Below are 20,739 nucleotides of genomic sequence, written 5' to 3' on the forward strand. Positions count from 1 at the left end.
CATTCATAAATCGGTAGCCTTTATATACACCAACAACGGTCAAATTGAAAAAGCAGTTAAGGACTCTATCCCATTCACAGTAGTGCCAAAGAAGATGAAATATTTGGGAATTTACCTAACAAAAGACGTGAAAGATCTCTATAAAGAGAACTATGAAACTCTAAGAAAAGAAATAGCTGAAAATGTTAACAAATGGAAAAACATACCATGCTCATGGCTAGGAAGAATCAACATTATCAAAATGTCCATACTACCCAAAGCAATATATAATTTCAACGCACTCCCTATTAAAGCTCCACTGTCATATTTTAAAGATCTTGAAAAAACATTACTTCGTTTTATATGGAATCAGAAAAAACCTCGAATAGCCAAGACATTACTCAGAAATAAAAACAAAACAGGAGGAATCACACTACCAGACCTCAGACTTTACTACAAATCGATAGTGATCAAAACAGCATGGTATTGGCACAAAAACAGAGAAGCAGATATCTGGAATAGAATAGAGAACCAAGAGATGAATCCAGCTACTTACCGCTATTTGATTTTTGACAAGCCAATTAAAAACATTCAGTGGGGAAAAGATTCCCTATTTAACTAATGGTGCTGGGTGAACTGGCTGGCAACCTGCAGAAGACTGAAATTGGACCCACACCTTTCACCATTAACTAAGATAGACTCTCATTGGATTAAAGATTTAAACTTAAGACATGAAACTATAAAAATACTAAAGGAGAATGCAGGGAAAACCCTTGAAGAAATTGGTCTGGGTGAGTATTTCATGAGGAGAACCCCCCGGGCAATTGAAGCAGCTTCAAAAATACACTACTGGGACTTGATCAAACTAAAAAGCTTCTGCACAGCTAAGAACACAGTAAGCAGAGCAAGCAGGCAGCCCTCAGAATGGGAGAAGATATTTGCAGGGTATATCTATGACAAAGGTTTAATAACCAGAATCCACAGAGAACTCAAACGCATCAGCAAGAAAAAAACAAGGGATCCCATCGCAGGCTGGGCAAGGGATTTGAAGAGAAACTTCTCGAAGAAGACAGGCGCGGCCTTCAGACATATGAAAAAATGCTCATCATCTTTAATCATCAGAGAAATGCAAATCAAAACTACTTTGAGATATCATCTAACTCCAATGAGACTAGCCTATATCACAAAATCTCAAGACCAGAGATGTTGGCGTGGATGCGGAGAAAAGGGAACACTTCTGCACTGCTGGTGGGAATGCAAATTAATACATTCCTTTTGGAAAGATATATGGAGAACACTCAGAGAACTAAAAATAGATCTGCCATTCAATCCTGTAATTCCTCTGCTGGGCATATACCCAGAAGACCAAAAATCACAACATAACAAAGATATTTGTATCAGAATGTTTATTGCAGCCCAATTCATAATAGCTAAGTCATGGAAAAAGCCCAAGTGCCCATCGATCCATGAATGGATTAATAAATTGTGGTATATGTATACCATGGAATACTATGCAGCCTTAAAGAAAGATGGAGACTTTACCTCTTTCATGTTTACATGGATGGAGCTGGAACATATTCTTCTTAGTAAAGTATCCCAAGAATGGAAGAAAAAATACCCAATGTACACAGCCGTACTATGAAACTAATTTGGGACTCTCACATGAAAGCTATAACCCAGCTACAACTTAACAATAGGGGGAAGTGGGAAAGGGGAGGGGAATCGGTGGGATCACACCTGTGGTGCATATTACAGGGGTATTTGCGAAACTTGGTAAATGTAGAATGTAAATGTTTTGGCACAGTAACTGAGATAACGCCAGAAAGGCTATGTTAACCACTGTGATAAAAATGTGTCAAATGGTTTATGAAGTGAGTGTATGATGCCCCATAATCATATCATTGTATACAGTTATGATTTAATAAAAAAAATAAAAAATAAAAAAAAAAAGCATAGAACAGGCTAAGTGCAGTGACTCATACCTATAAACCTAGCACTCTGGGAGGCCAAAGCAGATGGATTGCTTGAGCTCAAGAGTTCAAGACCAGCATCAGCAAGAAGAGCGAAACCCCATCTCTACTAAAAATAGAAAAACTAGCCAGGCATTGTGCAGGCACCTGCAGGAGGCTGAGGTTGCGGTGAGCTATAATGATGCCAGGGCATTCCACCCAGAGCCACAGAGTGAGACTCTGTCTCAATTAAAAAAAAAAAAAAAAATAGGACTCCAGGCATCTCTGGCTGGTGGGAACTGCCTATCATCACTCCTATGAAGATACAGGGAGTCAGCGAGAGACTTCTGGACCCCAAAAGGAGGACTAAAACAGTGGAAAACCGGCAAGTGGTCGCGTGTGTTCAATCCGTCTAAACCCGCCCACAACTTCCACAGGCACAAGAACTTAAAGAGCAAGAGGAAGTGAAAGGAAAATTAGGGCAAGGAAACAGATAAAAGAAATCACTCATGAGAAAGAATCAGCAGAAAACTCCAGGCAACATGAAGAACCAGTCTAGAACAACCCCACCAAGGGACCATGAGGTAGCTACTGCAGATGATTCCACCAGTATAGAAATGTTAGGAATGACAGAAAGGGAATTTAGAATACACATGTTGAAAACAATGAAAGAAATGATGGAAACAATGAAGGAAATTGCTAATAAAGTGGAAAATAACCAAAAGGAAATCCAAAAACAGAATCAAATAAGAGATGAACGATATGAAGAATATAAAAAGGATATAGCAGACCTGAAGGAACTGAAACAGTCAATTAGGGAACTTAAAGATACAATGGAAAGTATCAGCAACAGGTTAGACCATGCAGAAGAAAGAATTTCAGAGGTAGAAGACAAAGTTCTTGAGATAACTCAGACAGTAAAAGAGGCAGAAAAGAAGAGAGAGAAAGCAGAACGTTCACTGTCAGAATTATGGGACTTTATGAAGCGTTCCAACATACGAGTTATAGGAATTCCAGAAGGGAAAGAAGAATACCCAGAGGAATGGAAGCCATACTAGAGAATATTATAAAAGAAAATTTCCCAAACATCACCAAAGATTCTGACACACTGCTTTCAGAGGGATATCGGACCCCAGGTCGCCTCAACTCTAACCGAGCTTCTCCAAGACACATTGTGATTAACCTGTCCAAAGTCAAGACAAAAGAAAAGATTCTGCAAGCTGCCAGGAGTAAGCGCCAGTTGACCTACAGGGGCAAATCCATCAGAGTTACCGCAGACTTCTCTAATGAAACTTTCCAAGCAAGAAGACAATGGTCATCTACCTTTAATCTACTTAAACAGAACAATTTTCAGCCCAGAATTCTGTACCCTGCTAAGCTAAGCTTCAAAATTGACAGAGAAATCAAATCATTTACGGATATACAAACATTGAGGAAATTCGCCAGAACAAGACCAGCTCTACAAGAAATACTTCAACCTATTCTGCACACTGACCACCACAATGGATCAGCAGCAAAGTAAGAACTCAGAAATCAAAGGACAGAACCTAACCTCCACACTGATGCAAAAGATAAAACTAAGCAATGGACTCTCACCAAATAAGACAAATAGAATACTACCACACTTATCAATTATCTCAATAAATGTTAATGGCTTGAATTCCCCACTGAAGAGACATAGATTGGCTGACTGGATTAAAAAACACAAGCCATCCATTTGCTGTCTGCAAGAAACACACCTGGCTTCAAAAGACAAATTAAAGCTCCGAGTCAAGGGTTGGAAGACAATTTTTCAGGCAAATGGAATTCAGAAGAAAAGAGGAGTTGCAATCTTATTTTCAGATACATGTGGATTTAAAGCAACTAAAGTCAAAAAAGACAAAGATGGTCACTTTATATTGGTCAAAGGAAAACTACAACAAGAAGACATTTCAATTCTAAATATTTATGCACCCAATTTAAATGCTCCCAGATTCTTGAAGCAGAACTTACTCAGTCTGAGCAATATGATATCTGATAATACCATCATAACAGGGGACTTTAACACACCTCTTACAGAGCTGGACAGATCCTCTAAACAGAAATTAAACAAAGATGTAAGAGATTTAAATGAGACCCTAGAACAACTATGCTTGATAGACGCATATAGAACACTCCACCCCAAAGATAAAGAATATACATTCTTCTCATCACCCCATGGAACATTCTCCAAAATTGATCATATCCTGGGACACAAAACAAATATCAACAGAATCAAAAGAATTGAAATTTTACCTTGTATCTTCTCAGACCATAAGGCACTAAAGGTGGAACTCAACTCTAACAAAAATGCTCAAGCCCACCCAAAGGCATGGAAATTAAACAATCTTCTGTTGAATAACAGATGGGTGAAGGAAGAAATAAAACAGAAAATCATTAACTTCCTTGAGCATAACAACAATGAAGACACAAGCTACCAAAACCTGTGGGATACTGCAAAAGCAGTTTTGAGAGGAAAATTCATCGCTTTAGATGCCTACATTTGAAAAACAGAAAGAGAGCACATCAACAATCTCACAAGAGATCTTATGGAATTGGAAAAAGAAGAACAATCTAAGCCTAAACTCAGTAGAAGAAAAGAAATATCCAAAATCAAATCAGAGATCAATGAAATTGAAAACAAAACAATCATTCAGAAAATTAATGAAACAAGGAGTTGGTTTTTTGAAAAAATAAATAAAATAGATAAACCATTGGCCAGACTAACTAGAAATAGAAAAGTAAAATCTCTAATAACCTCAATCAGAAACGATAAAGGGGAAATAACAACTGATCCCACAGAGATACAAGAGATCATCTCTGAATACTACCAGAAACTCTACGCCCAGAAATTTGACAATGTGAAGGAAATGGATCAATATTTGGAATCACAACCTCTCCCTAGACTTAGCCAGGATGAAATAGACCTCCTGAACAGACCAATTTCAAGCACTGAGATCAAAGAAACAATAAAAAAGCTTCCAACTAAAAAATGCCCTGGTCCAGATGGCTTCACCCCAGAATTCTATCAAACCTTCAAGGAAGAGCTTATTCCTGTACTGCAGAAATTATTCCAAAAAACTGAGGAAGAAGGAATCTTCCCCAACACATTCTATGAAGCAAACATCACCCTGATACCAAAACCAGGAAAAGACCCAAACAAAAAGGAGAATTTCAGACCAATCTCACTCATGAATATAGATGGAAAAATTCTCAACAAAATCCTAGCCAATAGATTACAGCTTATCATCAAAAAAGTCATTCATCATGATCAAGTAGGCTTCATCCCAGGGATGCAAGGCTGGTTTAACATACGCAAGTCCATAAACGTTATCCACCATATTAACAGAGGCAAAAATAAAGATCACATGATCCTCTCAATAGATGCAGAAAAAGCATTTGATAAAATCCAGCATCCTTTTCTAATTAGAACACTGAAGAGTATAGGCATAGGTGGCACATTTCTAAAACTGATTGAAGCTATCTATGACAAACCCACAGCCAATATTTTACTGAATGGAGTAAAACTGAAAGCTTTTCCTCTTAGAACTGGAACCAGACAAGGTTGTCCTCTGTCACCTTTACTATTCAACATAGTGCTGGAAGTTCTAGCCAATACAATTAGGCAAGACAAGGAAATAAAGGGAATCCAAATGGGAGCAGAGGAGGTCAAACTCTCCCTCTTTGCTGATGACATGATCTTATACTTAGAGAACCCCAAAGACTCAACCACAAGACTCCTAGAAGTCATCAAAAAATACAGTAATGTTTCAGGATATAAAATCAATGTCCACAAGTCAGTAGCCTTTATATACACCAATAACAGTCAAGATGGGAAGCTAATTAAGGACACAACTCCCTTCACCATAGTTTCAAAGAAAATGAAATACCTAGGAATATACCTAACGAAGGAGGTGAAGGACCTCTATAAAGAAAACTATGAAATCCTCAGAAAGGAAATAGCAGAGGATATTAACAAATGGAAGAACATACCATGCTCATGGATGGGAAGAATCAACATTGTTAAAATGTCTATACTTCCCAAAGCTATCTACCTATTCAATGCCATTCCTATCAAAGTACCTACATCGTACTTTCAAGATTTGGAAAAAATGATTCTGCGTTTTGTATGGAACCGGAAAAAACCCCGTATAGCTAAGGCAGTTCTTAGAACAAAAATAAAGCTGGGGGCATCAGCATACCAGATTTTAGTCTGTACTACAAAGCCATAGTGCTCAAGACAGCATGGTACTGGCACAAAAACAGAGACATAGACACTTGGAATCGAATTGAACACCAAGAAATGAAACTAACATCTTACAACCACCTAATCCTTGATAAACCAAACAAGAACTTACCTTGGGGGAAAGACCCCCTATTCAATAAATGGTGTTGGGAGAACTGGATGTCTACATGTAAAAGACTGAAACTGGACCCACACCTTTCCCCACTCACAAAAATTGATTCAAGATGGATAAAGGACTTAAATTTAAGGCATGAAACAATAAAAATCCTCAAAGAAAACATAGGAAAAACACTGGAAGATATTGGCCTGGGGGAAGACTTCATGAAGAAGACTGCCATGGCAATTGCAACAACAACAAAAATAAACAAATGGGACTTCATTAAACTGAAAAGCTTCTGTACAGCTAAGGACACAATAACCAAAGCAAAGAGACAACCTACACAATGGGAAAGGATATTTGCATATTTTCAATCAGACAAAAGCTTGATAACCAGGATCTATAGAGAACTCAAATTAATCCACATGAAAAAAGCCAACAACCCCTTATATCAATGGGCAAGAGACATGAATAGAACTTTCTCTAAAGATGACAGACGAATGGCTAACAGACACATGAAAAAATGTTCATCATCTCTATATATTAGAGAAATGCAAATCAAAACAACCCTGAGATATCATCTAACCCCAGTGAGAATGGCCCACATCACAAAATCTCAAAACTGCAGATGCTGGCGTGGATGTGGAGAGAAGGGAACACTTTTACACTGCTGGTGGGACTGCAAACTAGTACAGCCTTTCTGGAAGGAAGTATGGAGAAACCTCAAAGCACTCAACCTAGACCTCCCATTCAATCCTGCAATCCCATTACTGGGCATCTACCCAGAAGGAAAAAAATCCTTTTATCATAAGGACACTTGTACTAGACTGTTTATTGCAGCTCAATTTACCATTGCCAAAATGTGGAAACAGCCTAAATGCCCACCAACCCAGGAATGGATTAACAAGCTGTGGTATATGTATACCATGGAATACTATTCAGCTATTAAAAAAAATGGAGACTTTACATCCTTCGTATTAACCTGGATGGAAGTGGAAGACATTATTCTTAGTAAAGCATCACAAAAATGGAGAAGCATGAATCCTATGTACTCAATCTTGATATGAGGACAATTAATGACAATTAAATTTATGGGGGGGGGAAGCAGAAAGAGGGATGGAGGGAGGAGGGTGGGGCCTTAGTGTATGTCACACTTTATGGGGGCAAGACATGATTGCAAGAGGGACTTTACCTAACAATTGCAATCAGTGTAACTGGCTTATTGTACCCTCAATGAATCCCCAACAATAAAAAAAAAAAAAAAAAAAGAATATACATTCTTCTCATCACCCCATGGAACATTCTCCAAAATTGATCATATCCTGGGACACAAAACAAATATCAACAGAATCAAAAGAATTGAAATTTTACCTTGTATCTTCTCAGAACATAAGGCAATAAAGGTGGAACTCAACTCTAACAAAAACGTTCGACAAAGTCATGGAAATTAAAAAACCTTCTGTTGAATAACAGATGGGTGCAGGAAGAAATAAAACAGGAAATCACTAACTTCCTTGAGCATAACAACAATGAAGACACAAGCTACCAAAATAGTGGGATACTGCAAAAGCAGTTTTGAGAGAAAATTTATCACTTTAGATGCCTACATTCGAAAAACAGAAAGAGAGCACATCAACAAACTCACAAGCCATCTTATGGAATTGGAAAAAGAAGAACAATCTAAGCCTAAACCCAGTAGAAGAAAAGAAATATCCAAAATCAAATCAGAGATCAATGAAATTGAAAACAAAACAATCATTCAGAAAATTAATGAAACAAAGAGTTGGTTTTTTGAAAAAATAAATAAAATAGATAAACCATTGGCCAGACTGAGAAATAGACAAGTAAAATCTCTAGTAACCTCAATCAGAAATGATAAAGGGGAAATAACTGATCCCACAGAGATACAAGAGATCATCTCTGAATACTACCAAAAACTCTATGCCCAGAAATTTGACAATGTGAAGGAAATGGATCAATATTTGGAATCACAACCTCTCCCTAGACTTAGCCAGGAAGAAATAGAGCTCCTGAACAGACCAATTTCAAGCACTCAGATTAAAGAAACGATAAAAAAGCTTCCAACCAAAAAATGCCCTGGTCCAGATAGGTTCACACCAGAATTCTATTAAACCTTCAAGGAAGAGCTTATTCCTGTACTGCAGAAATTATTCCAAATACTTGAGAAAGAAGGAATCTTCCCCAACACATTCTATGAAGCAAACATCACCCTGATACCAAAACCAGGAAAAGACGCAAACAAAAAGGAGAATTTCAGGCCAATCTCACTCATAAATATAGATGCAAAAATTCTCAACAAAATCCCAGCCAATAGATTACATCTTATCATCAAGTAGGTTTCATTCCAGGGATGCAAGGCTGGTTTAACATACGCAAGTCCATAAACGTTATCCACCATATTAACAGAGGCAAAAATAAAGATCATATGATCCTCTCAATAGATGCAGAAAAAGTATTTGATAAAATCCAGCATCCTGAAAATAAATAAATTTAAAAAAAAATATCCAGCATCCTTTTCTAATTAGAACACTGAAGAGTATAGGCATAGGTGGCACATTTCTAAAACTGATTGAAGCTATCTATGACAAATCCACAGCCAATATTTTACTGAATGGAGTAAAACTGAAAGCTTTTCCTCTTAGAACTGGAACCAGACAAGGTTGTCCTCTGTCATCTTTACTATTCAACATAGTGCTGGAAGTTCTAGCCAATACATCAGGCAACACAAGGAAATAAAGGGAATCCAAATGGGAGCAGAGGAGGTCAAACTCTTCCTCTTTGCTGACGACATGATCTTACACTTAGAGAATCCCAAAAACTCAACCACAAGACTCTTAGAAGTCATCAAAAAATACAGTAATGTTTCAGGATATAAAATGAATGTCCACAAGTCAGTAGCCTTTGTACGCGCCAATAACACTGAAGATGAGAAGATAATTAAGGACACAACTCCCTTCACCATAGTTTCAAAGAAAATGAAATACCTAGGAATATACCTAACGAAGGTGGTGAAGGACCTCTATAAAGAAAATTATGAAATCCTCAGAAAGGAAATAGCAGAAGATATTAACAAATGGAAGAACATACCATGCTCATGGATGGGAAGAATCAACATTGTTAAAATGTCTATACTTCCCAAAGCAATCTACCTATTCAATGCCATTCCTATTAAAATACTAACATCGTACTTTTAAGATTTGGAAAAAATGATTCTGCATTTTGTGTGGAACCAGAAAAAACCCCATATAGCTAAGGCAGTTCATAGTAATAAAAACAAAGCTGGGGGCATCAGCATACCAGATTTTAGACTGTACTACAAAGCCATAGTGGTCAAGACAACATGGTACTGGCACAAAAACAGAGACATAGACACTTGGAATTGAATAGAAAACCAAGAAATGAAACTAACATCTTACAACCACCTAATCTTCGATAAACCAAACAAGAACATACCTTGGGGGAAAGACTCCCTATTCAATAAATGGTGTTGGGAGAACTGGATATCCACATGTAAAAGACTGAAACTGGACCTGCACCTTTCCCCATTCACAAAAATTGATTCAAGATGGTAAAGGACTTAAATTTAAGGCATGAGACAATAAAAATCCTCAAAGAAAGCATAGGAAAAACACTGGAAGATATTGGCCTGGGGAAAGACTTCATGAAGAAGACTGCCATGGCAATTGCAACAACAACAAAAATAAACAAATGGGACTTCATTAAACTGAAAAGCTTCTGCACAGCTAAGGAGACAACAACCAAAGCAAATAGACAACCTACACAATGGGAAAGGATATTTACATATTTTGAATCAGACAAAAGCTTGACAACTAGGATCTATAGAGAACTCAAATTAATCCACATGAAAAAAGCCAACAATCCCATATATCAATGGGCAAGAGACATGAATAGAACCTTCTCTAAAGAAGACAGACGAATGGCTAACAAACATATGAAAAAATGTTCATCATCCCTATTAGAGAACTGCAAATCAAAATCACCCTGAGATACCATGTAACCCCAGCGAGAATGGCCCACATCACAAAATCTCAAAACTGGAGATGCTGGCGTGGATGTGGAGAGAAGGGAACACTTTTACACTGCTGGTGGGACTGCAAACTAGTACAACCTTTCTGGAAGGAAGTATGGAGAAATCTCAAAGCACTCAAGCTAGACCTCCCATTTGATCCGGCAATCCCATTACTGGGCATCTATCCAAAAGGAAAAAAATCCTTTTATCATAAGGACACTTGTACTAGACTGTTTATTGCAGCTCAATTACAATCGCCAAAATGTGGAAACAGCCTAAATGCCCACCAATCCAGGAATGGATTAACAAGCTATGGTATATGTATACCATGTAATACTATTCAGCTATTTAAAAAAATAGAGACTTTACATCCTTCATATTAACCTGGATGGAAGTGAAAGACATTATTCTTAGTAAAGCATCACAAAGAATGGAGAAACATGAATCCTATGTACTCAATTTTGATATGAGGACAATTAATGGGGGGGAGGGGAGGAAAAGCAGAGAGAGGGAAGGAGGGAGGGGGTTGGGGCCTTGGTGTGTGCCACACCTTCTGGGGTCAAGACATGATTGCAAGAGGGACTTTACCTAACAAATGCAATCAGTGTAACCTGGCTTATTGTACCCTCAATGAATCCCCAACAATTAAAAAAAAAAAAAAAAACACGAAAACAGGCTAGAGAGGTTATAACTATACCAAATCACCCTGGGCAGAAATGGTGACTTAAACCTAAATCTGGGGTGCCAGAGTCCTTGTTCCTTCCACCTCACCTCTCTCTTACCATTTGCTTGTAAAATCTACATGTCAAACACACACATTCATAAAAAGGCAGTTGTTAAATGAAATGTGTGCTGCCATTTGTCAATTAGCATAGCTAGGTAATTATTATAAACTACACACCAAAACAGCAAGAGAAAAGCAATTCAATCTGTGTCCCTGAACACAAAGAGGGGAATTCTGTACTGAATTCTGTAAAGTGAAGACACCACTTTCCAACACCACTAAATCCAAATGTATTATTTATCAGTTTTTATGGGTGCACAGGGATTTCTGAAGCAGAAGGAACCTGCAATAATAATATCTCAGCTCCTTTCAAAATTTCCATATCAGCCAGAATCATTTCCAGGAATAGACATAACACATCACTTCTACAATAGAATACACTTGATCAAGAACCAAAAGCTGGTTCTATTTCAGAAGAACCACAGGCCTTTCTTTTTTATTGTTATAATAAAATCCCACCAGAACTCATTATTTTGCCGCCTGCTCATCTGGCAAACAAACATGGAGATGAGTCAAAGAAAGCAAAGGATCCTGTTGGGGAAAACTCAGAAGGCCAAGTAAAACACGTCCACCCTGTCCCTGCCGCCAAGCGGCAGGCGTACACTGTGTCTTCCACCCCCTTCCCATGTGTCTTTGCTGACCTCTAGTGGTCCAGGGGAAGACTGGGAGAACAGAAAAGGAAGGGCTGCTGCAAACAGCAACGAATTCCCACACATTTTTAATGAATACATTTTATTTTATAAAATACATTTTTATATACCCACCTGTGAAAACAGTTTGTGGCAAGCCCAAATTTCCGACCTTAAAAGGGAACTCTAGCCGTTAAGGTCGAGTAAGTCTCAAATTCCTCCTGTACTGGCTCCCAGCAAGACTGTAATTCTGTAGCTTTAGGCCTTTAAGAATCTGTTTGAAAAGCACAATCTTTTTCCTGTCTGTCACAAGGTGTCTCTCTAAGCTCTACAACCTGATCATAGCCCTTGCCCATCACAGTCACTTATGGGATGGGTGCTGAAAAAGTGCAGGACATGAAGCACTCATCTAACCAGGCCGTCTAATCAACAGGAGTTCATCCTTCCACCAGTTCACAGATGATAACACTAGAGTCAGACATCTGAGCGCTTCTGCCCAGGGTTATGCAGCTAACAAGGGGCAGAAGTGGTCTTCGAAGCCAAGCCCACGGGACTGCCCCTCAGCTTGGGTCCACGAATCTCTCTTGCCCACCTGACAAGTCCATCATCCTTTACTTTTTTTTTTATTAAGCCATATATGCATAGATCAATACATTTATGCATATGTGGAGTACAACGTGTTGATTTTTTTATACAATCTGACATGCTTACATCAAACCAATCAACATAGCTTTCACTTCATTTACTTGATTATTGTGTTAAGACATTTATGTTCTGCACTTGACAGATTTGACTTGTACCCTTGCAATATGCTCCATAAATCCTTTACTTTTATACATGATCTTCAACAGGACCTGCCCCAAACTGCCTCCAAGGTATCTTTTCCCCAGTGTCCCTCACAAACAAAAGCACTCTGGCCCCTGAATTATTTCCTACTCAGTTCTCAGCCCTAGCCACACATTTACCCCCCAGCCCCTCTGCCCAAAGGCTCTTCAGCCCACTCTCTGGAAAGCCTTGCCTCACATCCTCAGCAGGGCCCTCCAGACAAGTCCTGAATGTCTGTCAACAAGCACAGGACATTTAGACTACACCCTCACCATCCCTGTGAATCTACAGTCTCACACAGTGCTCAGCCCTGGGAGGTCACCCCAAGGTGACCATGTTAAATGATAAATGCAATCCACACATTGCTTCTTCCCCTGCATCACGAGGGACTATCTCACTGAAGTAACTGAAGCTTCCACTGTGACATGCCAGGTTTCTGGTCTTTCTACTCATCTTTACAGGAAACAACATAAACCAAAAGAATGGAGTTGAAACACATTCTTCTTAGTAAAGCATCACAAGATGAAAATGCAAGTATCCAATGTACTCAATACTAATACAAAGCCAATAGACAAACTAATACACACCCAAACAAGAGAAAAACTCAATTCATTTAAGTTAAGACGAGGGAGAGGAAGAGGGATGGTGAAGAGAGGAGGAGTGAGGGGGACTGGTGTGCTCCCACCTAATGGGCACAGTGTAAGGGTATATGGCACACTTCCTGGGTAAGGGGCACAACTACAACAGCAACTTCATCTAACAAATGCAAACATTGTAACCTAATCCTTTGTACCATTATATTAATCTGAAGAAGAAAAAAAACATAAACCAAGAGATGTACCTCTTCTTAGTTCTTTTCTCATGACGCATTGGACCAGCGATACCAATACGTTCCACAGCTCTGAGGCACTGTTTCCCTTATACTAAATGATCTAAAACATTGTGGGAATTGTTGTTGTTTGTTTGTTTTGGGCTCTCTTCTGGTTGTGTCTCCCCTTAGGTGCTGGCTGAAGGCTGACACCCTGACATCGCTTGGCCAGCCTCACACCCAATGTCCAGTCCTGGAAATTAGCTGAGATGAGGATCAAGGGGCTGTGAACTCGTTTTGAAGAGGAGGGAACTAAAGCACAGAGAGCTTAACTATCCTGCCAAAGAGAGTGGAGCCAGAACTCCAACCCCAGCAGTCTGCATCTGACCCTGATGCTAGAATATGTCTCTTTTTATAGAACCATGATTATAAAAATATAAAGTATCAAAGTATGGCCAGGAATGATACTCACCAACTCTAAGATGGGAGTTAACTCTGTTATTTTGTTTCTATTTAAGTTATTTTCTATTGAAAAAATTAAAAATCTCCACAGTCGGGCAGCGCCTATGGCTCAGTGGGTAGGGTACCGGCCCCATATACCGAGGGTGACAGGTTCAAACCCAGCCCCAGCCAAACTGCAACAAAAAATAGCCAGGCATTGTAGTGGGCGCCTGTAGTCCCAGCTGCTCAGGAGGCTGAGGCAAGAGAATCACCTAAGCCCAAGAGCTGGAGGTTGCTATGAGCTGTGACGCCATGATACTCTACCAAGGGCGACAAAGTGAGATTCTGTCACTTTAAAAAAAAAAAAAAAACCTCTACAGTAGATATGGCAAAATGTCAACATTATAGATGTCAATGTCCTCCATCTGGATAATGGAGGCATGAGCATCTTATTAGTATAATTTTTTATATGTTTAGTCATACTTTATGTTCAAAGTGGGAAAGGATTGTGAAGTCTCTCCCTCTTCTCCCCTCCATGCACCACCCTCTCACCTAAGGCCAAGCCCCACACAGCTCAGTCTTTTCATTATGTCCAAAGCTGACTTTCTCACCCTTCCCTTCCCAACTTCTTCTGCAGCTTGCCCCTCTCTGACCAAGGTCAGCCATCGTTCACCTAACAGAACAAGCAGAGACCTGGCTGTGACGCCCTCTGACCCTCTAACACAACCAGTCATTAATCCTTTCTGTGTAAACCGGACCATGTTTTTGGTTGGTTCACTTTTCCATGGACAGCCCCACTCCTCTGGAGGAAGCCATCAGTACCACTTGCCTGGACTCCTCAAGGTCCTCCAAACTACCTACTCCATAAAAATCCAATCACATTGTTCTTCTGCTTTTAAGACCTTTGTTTTAAAATCCACTACTATGTGTACACCATGGAATACTATTCAGCTATAAAAAAGATGATGACTTTATGTCTTTTATATTTACCTGGGTGGAAATAAAATACACCCTTCTTAGTAAAGTATCACAAGATTGGAAATGCAAGTATCCTCTGTACTCAATACCGATATGAATCTGATAAAAAAAAAAAACTACATGCCCATAAGAGAGAATAACACAAGTAAATTCAAATGGGGGGAGAAGGGACAAGGAGGGAAAGGAGAAACAGGAAAGGAGAGGAGGGAGGAGTATTGGTAAACTCTCCCCTGATGGGCACACTGTGAGGGTGGACAGCACACCCCAGGATGAAGGGCTCAACTACAACCTGAACTTTACCCTGGAAACATAAATAATGTAACCTAATCACTTGTACCATCATATTAATCTGAATTTTAAAAATAAAATATAAAAAGTAAAATAAAAGGGCTTGTTGCCCATAGCTCAATGATTAAAGCGCCAGACCTGTGCACAGGGGATGGTGGGTTCAAACCTGGCCAGGGCCTGCTAAACAAAAATAAATAAATAAAATAAAATCCACAAATCTTAGAAGAAACCCCACCTTCTGCAGCTGGGCCATAAAGCCCTCCTGCGTGGACCTGTCCCTTCCTCCCACTCTCCTCCCCTCTGTCCAGATCTCCAGCTGGGCCATAAAGCCCTCCTGCGTGGACCTGTCCCTTCCTCCCACTCTCCTCCCCTCTGTCCAGATCTCCAGTTGGGCCATAAAGCCCTCCTGCGTGAACCTGTCCCTTCCTCCCACTCTCCTCCCCTCTGTCCAGATCTCCAGCTGGGCCATAAAGCCCTCCTGCGTGGACCTGTCCCTTCCTCCCACTCTCCTCCCCTCTGTCCAGATCTCCAGCTGGGCCATAAAGCCCTCCTGCGTGGACCTGTCCCTTCCTCCCACTCTCCTCCCCTCTGTCCAGATCTCCAGCTGGGCCATAAAGCCCTCCTGCGTGGACCTGTCCCTTCCTCCCACTCTCCTCCCCTCTGTCCAGATCTCCATCTGGGCCATAAAGCCCTCCTGCATGGACCTGTCCCTTCCTCCCACTCTCCTCCCCTCTGTCCAGATCTCCAGCTGGGCCATAAAGCCCTCCTGCATGGACCTGTCCCTTCCTCCCATTCTCCTCCCCTCTGTCCCAATCTCCGGCTGGGCCATAAAGCCCTCCTGCGTGGACCTGTCCCTTCCTCCCACTCTCTTCCTCTCTGTCCCGATCTCCGTCTCCTGCCTCGTTTGGCCCCTCCCAGTGACCTGCCCTGTTGGTTTCAGACACACTCATGCTAAGCCATCTTCTTCCTGAACGCTCTTTCCCATGCATCCTCTTCATCTGGCCATCTCCAATCTCCAGGTTAAATCCTTGTGCTACCAACTTGCTCTGTAGTGCTGCACCTTCACTGTTTCTCACTTACCCACTGTTCCATGTCTGCCTTTCCTACAGAACTGTCAGCTCAAGGAGGGCAGGGCCTACCTGCTTCCTCTCTATTTCCCCACTCTTAGCTCAACATCCTGCTCACTCAGCACCTGCTAAATCACAGAGACCCATGTTTTCCTTCTACCCTTGCGTCCTAAGCTGTTTAACCTTGGAGTCTTGGTTTCCCTGTGAAGATCCCAGTTAGACTAGCTAAATAGCTCACCTGGCGGAGATTAATGTAAACCGCATTCTGAAGAAATTCTGAGGCTTCCATGCTCCGCTTCTGAATTGCAAGGACACGTACTGCTTTGACACATGCTTCCAATTCAATCACTCCAGCATTCTTATACTGTAGGATACAAAGGAGGTTCCTTAGCCAAAGAAGTGTGAAGATGTTTCTGTCATTTTCTGAAGGCTGCACCACTGGGACTCAACAACTCTACAACAGCAATTTCCCCAGCTCAAGGCTTCTGACAACCCATCCCACCCCAAGAAATGAGAAATTGTTTTTGAGAGTCTATCATTTGGGGGAGGCAAAAGAATGAGACTGACTGAACCCACATACATATGTGTTCATTAAAATAACTCAATCACAATAGCTTGTTGTTTTGCAAAATTTCAAAATATTATCAACAGATACTTTGCTATTCATTTCCGCTTATCATCCCTTAAAGTACTCTAGAACATTTTTAGAATTTCTCAGACCTGCAGCTAGCTTTACTACAGTTTGTAAATGCATTTTACTTTATTGGAAAAATTCTGGCTCCCTGTATGTTCAATGTCTTCCTGATTTCCTATCTCCAAATTGCTTGTTCCTATTTCTTCCTATGGTTCCTGAGATAAAGACCAAAGACATTTGGAACAAAAAAGCCTTTGTAGAACTTCATTTAACTACTCGATAAACTGGGGGGTATGTCTCAAACATCACCCCCAATTCTCCTAACTTCAAGCCAGGATCCACCACCAGCCACATTGGGTGGCTCCAGACTCAGAGCAGGTAACAAAGCCAGGTCCTGGCCCCAGCCCCACCCCCATACCCTCCTCTCTCCCAGGCCTCTGCTGTAAAATCCCCCAGGCTAACTGTTCTTCTGCCTTTTTCTATTCCAAACACTTTTTGTTTCCTAGTTATCCCAGCTGGAATCGTTTTCAATTGATATAACTAAAAAAACTTCTTCAAATTAAGGATATGTTTATAGACATTAAGTCCATGTATACAAGTTCCTAAGGAGACCCTGACGTTTAGGAGAGATAACACACTGACATTCTTTTGTGAAGGCATTAAAACATAAAAATTGATGCATTTAATCTAAAATAAGCATTTGCTGAGACCACCGTAGGCCTGGCCCGGTACACGTGCCCAAGAACATGTAGTCTGCCTATTTACCCATCACCAAAGAGCACAGGTGTGACTGGTCACCTTTCATCCTAAACGTATCTGTGAGGTGGCACAAATCTTCATCCTTTCCCCTTTTCTACACATGTAACATGCACATAAGCTGTGACATATCACAATTTATGAAAGACAGTCAGAAAAAGAAACTATTTATACTTACCTAAATGCCAACACCGAAGTCAGAAATGTATCGATTTTATGTACTATTTAATAACACACACACACAAAAAAAAAAAAATACCTAACATAGGGATTTGATTCTTTTGAAAGAAAATGATTGTTTTTCCTTCAGAACTCTTAAAACAGTTTCTACTGAAGTGTGAAAGAAAGTCAACCCAGGGCCAGTGTGGTGGCTCATGCCTGGAACCCCCTAGCACTTGGGAGGCCGAGGCGGGTGGATTGCCTGAGCCCACAGGTTCAAGACCAGCCTGAGCTAGAGTGAGGCCTCATCTCTAAAAATAGCTGGGCATTGTGGGGGACGCCTGTAGTCTCAGCTACTCGGGAGGCAGAGGCAAGAGAATCACTTGAGCCGAAGAGTTGGAGGTTGCTATGAGCTGTGATGCCACAACACTCTACCAACGGTGACAAAGTAAGACTCTGTCTCAAAAAAAAAGTCAACTCAGGGTTTTTTCCACATATTTTTAGTTTAATTCACATATTTTAATTTTATTACAAAGATATTTAAACTGAAATCATAAAAAATTATTCTATATTAGTAGAAAGACACCCACAATCAATGGAGATTAGGGGGAAATGGCCATTTGCTAAAAATCTATGACACACCTGGCCCTCTATAGGCATCACCTGGTACACAGCTCTTAGGCAGGCACTGGGCCTCCATTCTCACTGTTCAGTCCCTATAACTACCTACTAAGGGCCCAGCATAGTACCACACAACCAATATTTTAGGAATAAATAAGGGAATTATCCTCATTCAATTCTAAAACAAAAACCCCAAAATAAATATAATCCTTATTTACAAAAAAAAAAAATGGGACCCAAAAAGTACAGTTACTTGTTCAAAGTCACAAAATCAGTAACTAGTGAAGGCAGGATTTGAATGCAAGTCGCAAAGCTAAAGTGAAAATGAGAGAAGGTTCAGCACCGCAGATTTTTACCCTCACTTTATTCAAGGCTAACCTTATCTAGCCATAGACAGCACCCTACATGGAGGGTCCTGGAGGGCAAAGTACAACCATAGCGTTTTATACCCAATAGTCTCTCTCTGGAAAATGTGAATGGGTCCACAGCATCTTCTTGACTAGAAATTCAGTTGATTGGGGGAGAGTGGCCTTCCCTGGAGAAGCCACAATGGACATAAACTAATGGCAGGTCAGCACTAAGAACTCTACCAAACATGGAAACCAAGAGAGGAGGGTCCTCTGCCCTCCCAAATCACTGGCTTGCTGTCTGTGTAGTTCAAATCAGCCACTGTATGACTCTGATGAAGACACGTAACCCAGGGCCCGGCATCGTGGCTCACACCTGCAACCCCACAACTCTGGGAGGCTGAGGTAGGCAGATTGCTTGAGCTCATGAGTTCGAGACCAGCTTGAGCCAAAGCAACACCCCACCTCTAAAAATAGAGACAGCCTGCAGGACATTGTGAAAGGCACCTGTAGTCTCAATTACTCCTAATGCTAAGGCAAGAGAATCACTTAAGCCCAAGACTTTGAGGTTGCTGTGAGCTATGATATCACCGCATTCTACCCAGGGTGACAAAGTGACAAAAAAAAAACCCTTGGGTAACCCCTGGGGCTTCAGTTTCATTATACCTACTAAATGGCATAAGGCCATCTACTACCTAAGATTCCTTCCAATTCAAAATACGATAACACCAATATCTCAGAAGAATGCCGAAGGGCTCCATTTCATCTCTTCTAATAGAGAGCATTTCCTTAGCCAAAAATCAGAAATCCAATATAAAATTATAGAGACATTAACATATTCTATAAAGGAAAGCAATAATGTAAATAGAAAAGTTCTCTGAAAAATAATTTAAAACCTACTGCAAGCCTCATCAAAACTTCAATCTGATTTTTTTAACTTGAACAAATTATTTTATTATTCCTCAAGAATACTAAATTCTTACTAGAGACAAAAATTGGGGATGGGAGGAAATAATTTAAGAAAAAGACTCATACTATTAGATAGTAAGTAAACTACAATAGATAAAATATCACGGTGCTAGAGTTAAAAAAGATAGATTAGCAGAAAGGAATAAAAAGTTTGGAAACAGACACAGCATTTAGTATAGGTAAAGAATTCAATCAAAGAAAAAATATAAATTCAATCAATTTTGGTGAGACAATTAGATAACCTGGAAAAAATAAACTGCACTTTGATGTCATAAAACACAAAAAATAAATTATAAATAACAATGCAAACACTAAAAAATACTAATAATAGACAAGTATTTTGTATATGTTATCTCAGCATATGAGATACAGGATACCTGTCTACAGCTCCATGAGATGATGGGTACTTAACTTCATCCCCATTTTAGATATAAAAAAGTTCTATTAGATATAAAAAGAGTTTAGTATTGATTTTACTTAGATATAAAAAGAGTTGTATTCTATTGTTAAGAAAGTATTTCTAAGGCCAGGCACAGTGTCTCATGCCTATAATCCTAGCACTCTAGGAGGCCAAGGCAGAAGTTATCACTTGAGCTCAAGAGTTCAAGACCAGGGTGGCACCTGTGGCTCAGTGAGTAGGGTGCCGGCCCCATATACCAAGGCTGGCGGGTTCAAACCCAGCCCCGGCCAAACTGCAACAAAAAAAATAGCCAGGCATTGTGGTGGGTGCCTGTGGTCCCAGCTACACGGGAGGATGAGGCAAGAGAATCACCTAAGCCCAGGAATTGGAGGTTGCTTTGAGCTGTGTGATGCCATGGCACTCCACCGAAGGCAACAAAGTGTCTCTGTCTCTTAAAAAAAAAAAAAGAATTCAAGACCAGCCTAAGCAAGAATGAGACCCTATCTCTACTAAAAATAGAGAAATTAACTGGGTGTCATGGCACACACCTATAGTCCCAGCTACTTGGGAGGCTGAGGCAGGAGGTTTGCGTGAGCCCAGGAGTTAGAGGTTACAATGAGCTATGATGACACCGCTGCACTCTACCCAAGGTGGCAGAGCAAGCCTCTGTCTCAAAAACAATAAAAGGTGTTT

General features: G+C 40.3%; 1 protein-coding gene across 7 annotated transcripts in view; it reads right to left on the minus strand.

Moving 5' to 3' along the window:
• The window catches only part of TRAPPC9 (trafficking protein particle complex subunit 9), a 701,153-nt gene that overhangs the window by 616,530 nt on the left and 63,884 nt on the right, over positions 1-20,739 (minus strand). For all 7 annotated transcript variants that reach the window (XM_053558761.1, XM_053558762.1, XM_053558766.1 and 4 more), the window contains one exon: positions 16,399-16,524. In XM_053558761.1, coding sequence (XP_053414736.1) covers positions 16,399-16,524 — 126 coding nt within the window. The remainder of the gene's footprint in view (positions 1-16,398; positions 16,525-20,739) is intronic.

Source organism: Nycticebus coucang, chromosome 13 (assembly GCF_027406575.1).
Source record: "Nycticebus coucang isolate mNycCou1 chromosome 13, mNycCou1.pri, whole genome shotgun sequence".
Classification (NCBI taxonomy): Eukaryota; Metazoa; Chordata; class Mammalia; order Primates; family Lorisidae; genus Nycticebus; species Nycticebus coucang.